General features: G+C 42.8%; 1 protein-coding gene across 1 annotated transcript; it reads left to right on the top strand.

Moving 5' to 3' along the window:
- Positions 1 to 692: 692 nt before the first annotated feature.
- PCYB_022140 (ubiquitin carboxyl-terminal hydrolase family 2) lies at positions 693 to 10,523 on the top strand (the record flags this gene model as incomplete). Its single annotated transcript, XM_004220563.1, has 6 exons — positions 693 to 2,650; positions 2,757 to 7,551; positions 7,623 to 9,542; positions 9,818 to 9,886; positions 10,028 to 10,196; positions 10,468 to 10,523. 2 exons carry the CDS (start codon positions 693 to 695, stop codon positions 7,549 to 7,551), a joined length of 6,753 nt encoding a protein of 2,250 aa, XP_004220611.1. The 3' UTR covers positions 7,623 to 9,542; positions 9,818 to 9,886; positions 10,028 to 10,196; positions 10,468 to 10,523.
- Positions 10,524 to 11,318: the final 795 nt, after the last annotated feature.

The following is an 11,318-nucleotide window of genomic DNA, read 5'->3' as shown; positions in this document are numbered from 1 at the left end:
GGACAAAAAGACCTCACGAAAAAACTTCGAAGAAGAATAGCAGCACATATTATCATACGAATACGTTGCACCGCCGAAGAGACGACTTGGAGTTAGGGAAGCAGTACTAGTATGCCTTCATTTTTTATCCAAAAGGAGATATAGCTGCTTTCTTTTGTGACGTCCATTTTGTGCCTACTAATGATGAGTGCCGATAATCTCCTCGTAGAAATGACCTTTCCAAAGCACACTATTGTTTTTTAAAAGAAGCAGCACAATATATATGTGCCCATTTGTATGTGTAAAGGTCACATATGTACACCTTTACGAGGAGTTCGCGACATTCCATGCGCCAGTGCACGCCACGGCGCGCGCGTCCCTGTATATGTGCATTTACATAAAGTGGCAGCGCCCACCCCACTAGTTGATCTATCGGTGGGTCGTGTGGGCGATCATACGTAGGAATCTTAGTGAGTTCGTTAAATCGGTGCCATTTTGTCCATTTGGTTCTGTTTATCCATTTGGTTGTGCTTGTCCATTTGGCTCTGCTTGTCCATTTGGTTCTGCTTGTCCACTTGGTTCTGCTTGTCCATTTGGTTCTGCTTGTCCATTTGGCTCTGTTTGTTCATTCTCTGCATTTGCGTCACTCCTCCAACTTCGTATGTGCCCAGCAGCACACATATGAAACATCGCAGTCGAAGGGAACAGCGAAAATGTACAACAGCAACGATGATGAGGAGGAGAACTACTCGAGGAATAGAAGAAGCAACTCGTCAGACAGTGGGAACGGAGACGGAAATGGGATGCTAAACGACCCGATAAATACTTACAACCATTACAATAACTTTAATCGGTTTCATGAACAAAATATGCAAGCATGCAAAATTGATGAAATATATGTAGATGATAGTTATGACGAAAATAATAGTTACAGTCAGAAAGGAGAAAAACTAACGGACAATAACCATTTCGAAGTAAATAAAAATGTATGCTTCGATGGACCATACAGTCATAAAAATCTGAGGGAAGTTACAGAAAATGAAATCGAGTTAGTGGTAGATAATTTTTTCGATCGAATTAGAAATAATGAGGATGTGTATTCGGAATGGAAAGTATGTCCCAATTTTATTTTTCGACTTTTATTTATTGCAAAGTCGAGATCGAATAATTATATGTACCCAGTAGCATCATCCTTTATTGAAGCCATTGCAAAGGATGATTGGGTTCCTGATTGGGGATTCAGTAGTGTGCAGTACTATATAATTTTAATCAACTTAGCAGATTATAGAAAATCGTACTACAAAATCGATCACTTTAGTTTTTCTCATTTGAATACTGATCGAGGTTGGCACAATTTTGTTCCCTTTGAAAAATTAAGGGAGCCAGGATTTATCAACGAAAATGGGCAAATCGTTTTAAGGGCTGGCGTGTTCCCTTTCGGTTCTGAATCTTTTAAAAACAGCAGAGATATAAACTATGATAGTAAATCCAGGACAGGATTTGTTGGTCTCAAAAATCATGGAGCGACCTGCTATATGAATGCTCTCCTTCAACTCCTGTATCATATTAATATTTTTCGGAAAGCTGTTTGTATGATGATTTTTAATATAGAGAATATTATTGGTGAAAAAACTTTAGAGTTTTTTAAAAAAAAATTTGAGAAAAAAAAACGGAGGAAAAATTTGGGCCTCACTAATGACAAGAGTTGCACCACCCAGATGATCGTTGACGGTGGGGAGGTGGACTCAAAGAACGCGAAGAATCGAAAGAAGAAAAAGACAAAGTTTGAAAGAGTAGACAGTTCCGATTCGGAACACTTCAAGGGGACTTCCCCCATGAGGATGGTGCCCTACACGCCTAGCGACAACAATGGGGAGGAAGGCAATTGTGATGGAGAGGGCCACATACCCCAGGGGGACGAACATAAACGGGATGGGGTTCAGCACGATATCCGAATCCAAAACGGAGCTTTTGGAGAACCGGAAGTCATCGCAGACCCTGATGAATCCCAGTTGTACGAAATGGGAAAACATAATCACAACATCCGAGTAAAGAATGACATGAAGAATGCGGACTTGCGGATGAATCATCTAAGCAGAAGCGACGACAACGATAATGGCAGCAGCACGACTGGTCAGCTTAGACACTCAAATGAAGACCCCTTGGGGCCAGCGCATAATGCAGCCCTAGGGGATGGGTCCCCCTTCAGTGGGTCCCCTCTAATGGAACGTCCATATGACCACCTCCATCAGCTGCAAGCGGATAAAGTAGAAAACGTAAAAGAGAAAAAAACGATTAGCGAATACCAGCAGATGTATGCCCCCCATGAACACGTAAGCAACAACGATGGGGAAGAAACACAGGAAGGGGCAACGTATCGACCCACCAACGTTGTAAATATTGGTCGAATCAGCAGCAACGACATTGCCAAAATTACCAACGTCCCTAACGTCGGGGCTAACGAGTACGAAATAAAGAACAATAAAAAGCATGCCTATGTTCATAATTCGTCATCTGACCCGTCTATAGACACAGGAGGGATGCAAAACAATGTAAGCAACAACGATAGCGGAGAGGTGTACTATGACAACTCTGTGTACAAAAGTGAAGGGTACAACAACGAAATGGTGATGACAATGAATTGTAAGAAGAACAAAAAAAAAGGAATGGTGTACGAATCGAAGAAGAATTTAAAAAAAAAAAAATTTTAACAAATATGCAAATGAGCGAAAGGTGGACCAGGCTGAAAATAACGATCATGTCATGTCTCCTTTTAGCTCGTCTGATAACTTGTCCAACATTTCGACCCTGTCCAAGGAGAAGAAGAAAAAAAAGTTTGCTTCTAACAACAATTTTCATTTAACGCCAAGTGGTAGCGTGAAGAAGGAAAATGACAGCTCGGTGAATAATGCCGTGGGTCACTCTGAGGGGGAAGAAGGCCCCGTGCCGCGGGATGGAGAATCCTCTCCCATGGGTGCTCTCCATGGCTCGGGTGCTGAAGAGGACGGAGGCGTGGATGGTAGCGCCGATGAAGACTCTGATGCAGATGATCACCACAATGAAAGGAGTGGTAATGCCCTGAGGGGAGACGAGGATGACTCCTACTCAGACAGCGACATGTCAGTTCTGTCCATCACCTCCTCTGGGTCATCGTCCTATGTGTCCTGCTCCTCAGCCTCCTCCTCGTACTACCACAAAAATAAAAGGAAAACAAAATATGATAAGTCGAAAGAAATAGATTACAAGAACATCCTCCTGGAAGAAGAAAATGAAAAGAAGAATATCCTCCCAACATCATTGGCGTTACAAAATTTGTTTTACAAATTGCATTGCATGAATGAAGCTGTGTCATGTAAAGAGCTCATAAGATCCTTTGGATGGGATGCAAGTGATGTGTTCACTCAACAGGATACACACGAGTTGCTGAAGTTGTTACTAGACAAAGTGGAAGAACAAATGAAGGGAACGGTAGTCGAAGGGTCGGTAAAAAAAATGTTCGAAGGAGAAGTAGAAACTTACATAGAATGTCTAGACATAGATTACAAGAGTGTCAGAAAAGAGACCTATGAAGATATTCAGCTGGATGTACAAGGCTGCAACAATATTTATGAATCTCTGGACAAAGCAATCGAGGCAGAAGTCCTGGAAGGAGATAATATTTACGAAACGGATGGGTACGGAAAACAGAAAGCTAAAAAAGGGATGAGGTTTTTAAGCTTCCCAAATATTTGTATATTTCTGCTGAAAAGATTCACATTCGATCTCCAACGAATGGAAACGGTGAAGCTTAATAATCGATTCGAATTTTACAAAGAGTTGGATCTCTCCAAGTATTGCCAAAGTGGAGGAGAGTATGTCCTACAGGCTGTTTCAGTACACCAAGGGAATATGAACAGTGGACACTACTACTCCTTTAGCTATAAGCACAACGAAAATTTTTGGCTCAAATGTGATGATGACAAAATATTTCGTGTAAGTGAGTACTCAGTCATTAACGACAACTTCGGTGGGTACGACATCAATATGGAGAGTGACCTCTACGACTTTGACATCGCAGATAAAATCAAACAGAGGATGAAACACTACAGTGCTTATATGCTGGTCTATGTAAAAAAATCGCTCATCCCCAAGCTTATTAAAGAGTGTGACCCAGCGGTGGTTAATCCACAGGTTGTCAAGAGATGCAGGATGGAAGAAATTATTAACAGAAGGAGGACCAAACTGAAACAAGAAATATTACAATATGTAAAAATTAGAGTCTTCGATAAGTACTCCTATCTGTACAAATCGTTCAGTGACCTCCCCCCAGTTGGCATCCCCTCTCTTTTTAACATCAAATTTGATAGGAACAAAACCGTTTTGGAGACCTTCTGTAAAATTTTGAAAATCATAAAGAAGATTTACCTCTGCAAGAGGAAGAAGCGCGAGGGTTATCTGTTGAGGAAGTCCAGGAAGCTGAAGATGGAGAGGGTGGAAAAGGCGGAGGAGCTCGAGAAGGTGTCGAGTCAGAGGGACAATCGCCCCATGAGGGATCACTCCACGTCTGTGTTACTCAAATCGGAAGTGCCAGCAGACGGTGGGGATCCCTACCGTCAAGCTCTCGTGGGTGAACACTTCCAACGCGGGAGGACTCCCAAGGAAGAACGTGACAAAGCGGGAGCGATATCCAGCCGGAGCGACCGAGGAAGTAGTGATGGAAATGGATACAGTCGAACCGAACATGCAACATCACGGGGGAAGAAAACGCACGAAAATGAGTGGAACGAGTGCATCCAGGAGAAGGGCACCCGAAGGGACGCGTCGAAAAAGGGGGTGAGTAAACGCGGATTGAACGCAGAGTGTACTAGCCCCGAAGAGGGGCCATTGGACCTAAATGACCCGTGTGACAACCCACCCGAGGAGCTTCCTCCACAACACAGCTCTGCGGAGGATTCCTTGTCTACCGTATCTTCAGTCCCCTCATGTTGCAGCACAAAGTCGATTGATAAATACATTAAATATTTATCCAAAAGGAAGAATGAAAGGTCGAAGAGGAGATCATCCCACGTGAACAACTCCAGAATGAAAAATTTTTCTTCATCAAATAATTCGTCGTACTACTCCTCTTCGTATTCTTCCCATTCAGGGGAGGACTCCTACTCTTCCGCCTCCTCCTCATCATCGAATGGTTATGTAAAGGAGAAAAAGTGTTTCTACGTGTTGCTGCCCACCAATGATGTGTATCGTTACTTCCCCCTAGACATGAAGATCAACAGTCAACTGTACCTCTACGAATTGCTAAAAAAAACGAACAAGGAATCCAACGATCTGTTCCCAACTATAGACATACTATATTTGCCCTATAATAAAAAAACGTCTATTCGAAAAAACAATTCGAATACCAAAAATAAAAACGTTTTGTTTTTTTTTAAATATTTTGATATCTACGCGGAAGAAAAGATAGGTGATACGTCCCTCATTTGTCTGGACCTCATGTACTGCGATGTGTACCTCAAGCCCAAGGAGTTAGAATCCAGGATTATCCAAAAAATTCTCAAGGCAATGAAAAAGGGTTACATTACTAGCTATAATTATGACTTATGGAGGAGTTACCTCAATGAAGAAGAAGAATACTACTACGTAGACGACCCTCTGAATTTTAAAATATTTATTGAATATAAAAATAAATGTAATTTAATAAAATCCAAAAAAATTATTGCTCATAATAAGATGGTCCCGGGGGACATTCTCATCTTTAACTTCTTAAGTAACGCAGAATTGGAAAAGAAAAAAAATTTTATCGTTCGTTTGGGCACAAGGAAGGAGGATCTTTTTCTCACCGACGAGAACCAAGTCACCTATGATCTCTTTTTTAATGCTGACATATTGAGTAAAATTTTGTACAGGAAGAAAAAACTCATTGAAAAAATGCACAACTGTTGCTACATTGTTAGCAATAAGAATGGTGTTTACTATAAGGTATCTACCTGCGCGTCGGATTCCGGTGATTGTGTCTTCCCCGTCATGTCAAACATCGGAGTTTCCAACCCGAACGGGGAACCCATCGACGGTGAACTTTGTCAAAAGGACCTTCTCAATGATGACTACTTTGTGAATGGAACGAGTTCTTCTAATCTGAGGAAGAAGAAAACGAAAAAGGAGACGGCATCCGAAATGGCGGTTCAGCTAGATGGCAACATCGATTTTGCCGCTCCGAGTCGTATGCAGCAGGAGAATTACTTCGCTTACGGGGAGGCAGAAGAAGAGGACGTGGTGGGAGTGGCGGGATCTACGAGAGCAACGATGGCAGCGGAAGAGGAGCACTCACGCAAGACTCAACTAGGATCCGACAGAACGAAAGACCCCTCCCGCTTGGGTCAAAAGGACGGATCCAAGGCGAACGGCCCAAATGGCACAAGCTTGAATTTCTACCTCCCAATGGAGAAGGACCCTCTGCAGGGAGTCAACCCAGCGCTCCATGCAGATCGTGAAGAGGACAAAGAGGGTGAAGAGGATGCCAGCCGAGCAAGCGCAGCAAACCGAGCAAACCGAGCAAACCGTGCAAACCATGCAAACCACGCAAATTACCCACACCGTGAGGACCCCCACCAGCCGCTGATCATAGACGATATGAAGGACAACACCCACGTAATGGACGAACACATGGATGTCGAAAACGAAAACTTCAGTGCACTAAACATGACGAAAGAAAATCTGAGCAGCCAAGAAGTAATGAACCTTTACCTCTACCTCAAAAAGTTCGGCACAAAATTTGAGAAAAACGGAATAAACTACGAGTACTCCTTGTTAAGTAAAAGCATGTTGATGTCCGTGAACGAAGCTGCTGTTAACAATAAGAAACTCATTTTTAAAAGGAAGAAGAAGCACCCACCTAATATTTACAACAATGAGTGTGTAAATATATGTAGAGATTATCAGTACCCATTTTACTCTCCTCCCACTTCGGATCTCTCAACGGATGACGAAAAAAGAGTGCCTGAAAAAGATATACAAAAGGAAGAAGTCAAAAGAAAGAAGAAAAAAAAAAACCACGACGAGGCTGTGATGGGTACTTCCATACAAAATTTGAATTACACCAATGGATATGCTCAAAACGGGGTAACCCATATGGCCATTAAGGCAGGTAAAAATGAAGAGGGTCAAGCGAACGGATTAGTGTATAAATGCATCTCCAATAGTACCAACGTGTTAGGAGAAAGAGTGACAGATGGGAAGAACACCTCCGGGACGAGCAACAGTGATCTTAAAAACGATTATGGACATAATAATAACCTAAGAGTACCCAGCGTGAACTTTAATTCGTCCAACGAAAATAACATTTCGAATGACCTAATCGCCAGGAACGACTCCGAAATATCGTTCTGTTCCTCGGCCAACTCGGATCTGACATACACCTCGGAAAGTACAGCTTACTACATGTTCAACGCGGAGGATCCATTAGAATCTGTGTACACGAACGAAATATATGATCATAAGAAGAAGCGAAAAAAAAAGAAGAAAAAAAAAAAAAAATGCCTACTTCACCGGATACGAGAATGGATAATAATGTGGATCCCTCGGCTGCTCCCCTGAACAGTGGTGAATACAAAGGAAACTTTTTTAACCTAAATTCGGATGATGAGAAGATCGAAGCGTATGTTGATATGGCTCATCTGAAGGGAACAACAAAAACAGGCAATTATCCCTGTTCGGGTGGCAGGCCAGGTCAGAACGTGAGATCCAGGGTCAAAACGGGAGAACCTGGTCGCAGCCACGGGGGTGATAGTAGCGGCGCAAGCAGTGGCAGTAGCAGTGCTAGCGGTTGTAGTAACAGCGAGGAGAGTGAAAATCCTAAGGGCAGAGCAAACCCACCCAACGGGGATCACGTCCGTGATAACTTCATAAAACAGGAGGATCCCCACAGGAATTACACCGGCGAGGTGTCACACGTAGGAGAGTCAAGCGGTGAACAAATTAACAGAAACAGCAGCTGCAACAAGGCGGGAAAAAAAAATTCAGACGGTAAGATCCTCATGAACGGTGAACATATGAGCGATAGCATTTATTCCTATCATAAGAACAGAGGAGAGGGTGGTACACATGGTGAGAACATCGCAGCTGGGGCAGAAAATGGAACTTGCGAGGACACTGACAATGATGATGCCAGCGAGGCGCAGATGAACGACAGGAGCAGGGCTCTGCTGAAGGAGAATATGAACAGCATAAACAGCATGAATGTGATGGGATCGAACGAGAACGTGATGGGGGAGGCGGCTAACGTGGTGGGTGAAGCGGCTAACATGATTGGGGTGCCGTCAAACGCGATGGAGGTATCGCCAAACGTGGGGGTCCCCAACCTGATGGTTCCAAACGATCGAGCAGGGAACGCCCAGAGCAGCGAACCAGTCAACGACAGCATCATCAGCAGCAATGCCCCCCTGGACAGCGGCAGAAGCCAAGGGAACAGGAGAAGGAGAAAAAACAGAAGAGCCAAAATTATCAAAAAATGTGGAGGACTGAAAGACAAGGAAGAACCCATTTTGCCCTTTTATGTCATATGTGACTATCTAGATTTTGTAGAGAGAAAAATATATGTAAACAGATTCCGATTTAAATTATATGACCCCATTTATCAGCTGGGGAAGTATCGGAATTGCGCGGGGGTTGTTCTAAAGAAGGATTTAAAAAAAAGCTGTTTAAATTACATCGACTCGAATTTCCTATTTTTAAAAAAGGAGTTATGCAAAATCGAATTGGACATTGATATAAGATGTCCAACCAAACAGATCTTTAAGCATGTCTGTTACAGAATGAATGTAGATCCCACACATGTGTTGATTTTTCCATACCCCCCTCTAAATAGCCCTATCAATTTTAACCCGTACAATATTGATTCCTTCACCTCTAATTCCGATTCGGATGAAGATAATTATCAAAAAAATAGCAACTCGACATATGGACCCATGCCATTTGAAACGTTAATAAAACAGCATGCCATAGCATTAGAGCATAACTCACTCACCGAACAGAAAACTTTTTGTTTGTCCCTTCTTCCATTTCATTACAAATACTTCACGAGACTTTACCCAGAGGATTCCCCCAAATATTTTCACTATGTAGTTCACCTGTTCAACGCGAATGTACAATCTGTTGCGGCATTTACAGGCCATATTAAGCTTAGGAAAAGCTTACCTAATAAGCATAAAGGGGAGGAGAATTACTTCCAAGGAGATGTAGATTCCAGCAGTGAGGTCTCCGGATCGTCCAACTCGGACAGGTCCAGTAGCACCATGGCGAACAGACACTACTTGTCCAACAATTACACAACTGTGCAAGATTTAATTGACAAAATTAAGTTAGAAATTAACCCCTACTTGAAAAAAAGAGGAATAGATGTCAAGCAAAAATTTAGATTACTTTTTACCTTCGGCCCCAAAATTAAATACCTGAGCCATAATGAACAGCTGATACAAATGGATTTTGTCAAAACGAACCATATCAAAAATGTGTATGTCACTCCGTTGAGGATGGAGCCTGATTTTACCGACGAGCAGAAGCATTTGATAGAAACGGACCAGCTGAAGGTGGGTTCCCCTGAGCTGCTACTCCATGCGCCAGAAAAAGGTGGACAGTATTGCTGTTTACAATTTAACCACCTCTTTTGCGGTTTTATTTGGCGCCATCTAAAATGGGGGACACCAAAAGGGGAAAAATATAGCACCTCTATTTGTGCCTTCATTAGCACCTCTATGTGTTCCTGTATTAGCTCCTCCATTTGCACCTACATGAACACCCCCATTTGTGCCTCCCTTCTTCCCTCCGAAAAATTTCGCCTTTTTTTTGTCCCCTTCCCCTTTAGATAATTCACGTTTTCAACCAGACACCCTCGAAGGAAGTTTTCGGCTACAGTTTTGACGTCCTCGTGGATGTAGGGAGGAACTGCCTCACGGGCGCAAACAAACACATACATATAATTATGCATTTGTGTGCTATGCGCCTCTGCGTGATGCCACTCCCTCCTGCATGTATTCATTTCCCCCCCCCTCTTTTACGCTTCCTCCCCCCGCAGCCGAATGACAACATGCTCGACATCAAAAACAGGATAAGAAAAAGGACCCTCCTGCCCAAGTACATATTCGACAAAATCACCTTCTTCGAGTTTGAGAACGGGCAGAGGATTTGGAGGTCCAATGACGACACCATTAATTGGAAGAACAAGCAGTTCGCGATCATTATAGGTGAGTATTTTTTTTTCACCGCCTCTACCCCATTGCGCTGTGTATATGTGTAGAAGTGCTTATTTGCAGGAGGGTACACACCCTTCTGCGATTCGTTTTGCGATTCGTTTTGCGATTCGTTTTGCGATTCGTTTTGTGATTCCTTTTGAGATTCCTTTTGAGATTCCTTTTGAGATTCCCTTTTGCGTGCGTGTTGCCACAGTTGCATGCCCCCGCGAGGCTAACATTGCCCCATTTGGACCCTCCCCCCCCTCTGTCTTTCACCCCGTAGGAGAACACCATGCCCCATCCCAGTCGAAGCCCCAAATGGGAATGAAAATAGCATAAGCCTCATGGCCCCGCCCCCTCTCTTCCAACATGCGCACACGAGCATTTTCTCTAATTTTTAATCTTTGGCTGCCCAAATGGACATTTCATTGGTTGATATCATTATCATACTCATTTTTATTAATTTTAATTTACGTTTTAATTTTAGTTTCAGTTTTAGTTTCAGTTTTAGTTTCAGTCTCAGTTTTAGTTTCAGTTTTAGTTTCAGTTTCAGCTTCAGTTTTAGTTTTAATTAATCTTTCCCCTTTTCATCGCTTTACGGTTATTTCATCCACGGCTGGCAGCTGCTCTGGGGGGTAGTGCTACATACCGCGAACGTTGCGCATGTGGTGCGTGCATAATGTGATTACATACATCCTAGCACGCCCCTCACAACACTGCATGCATGTTTGGCGAAGTGAGCAGGCATATCATAGTGCTATGTTTGCCTCCCCTGCCCCCCACACACACACACACACCTCTCTTCACTTTTCCCATACAACAATTGTAAAATTAATTCATTCACAGAATTAAAGAAAAGGAGTTTCCATTATTAATTATACTTTGATCACCCTCCTTGTGTGCATATGTATATGTTCGGATGTGTGCATGTATTCCTACACACTTGTGCGCACTGTGTGCTTGCCTCTCATTCGTGTAGAGAAAAATTAAAGCCTTTTTAATTTTCCCCTTTTTTTTTTTTACTGTATACCTTTTCATTTCACCCCGCCTCACCAGCACACTATGCGCATTTTTTATCATTTAATTTTTTTTTTTTCCCCCCCCTTCCCTCATTCGTCATTTTTGTTTTCTTAC

Source organism: Plasmodium cynomolgi, chromosome 2, assembly GCF_000321355.1.
Source record: "Plasmodium cynomolgi strain B DNA, chromosome 2, whole genome shotgun sequence".
Classification (NCBI taxonomy): domain Eukaryota; phylum Apicomplexa; class Aconoidasida; order Haemosporida; family Plasmodiidae; genus Plasmodium; species Plasmodium cynomolgi.
The sequence above is the reverse complement of the archived record's forward strand: the minus strand, read 5'-3'. Positions and strand labels throughout refer to the sequence as shown.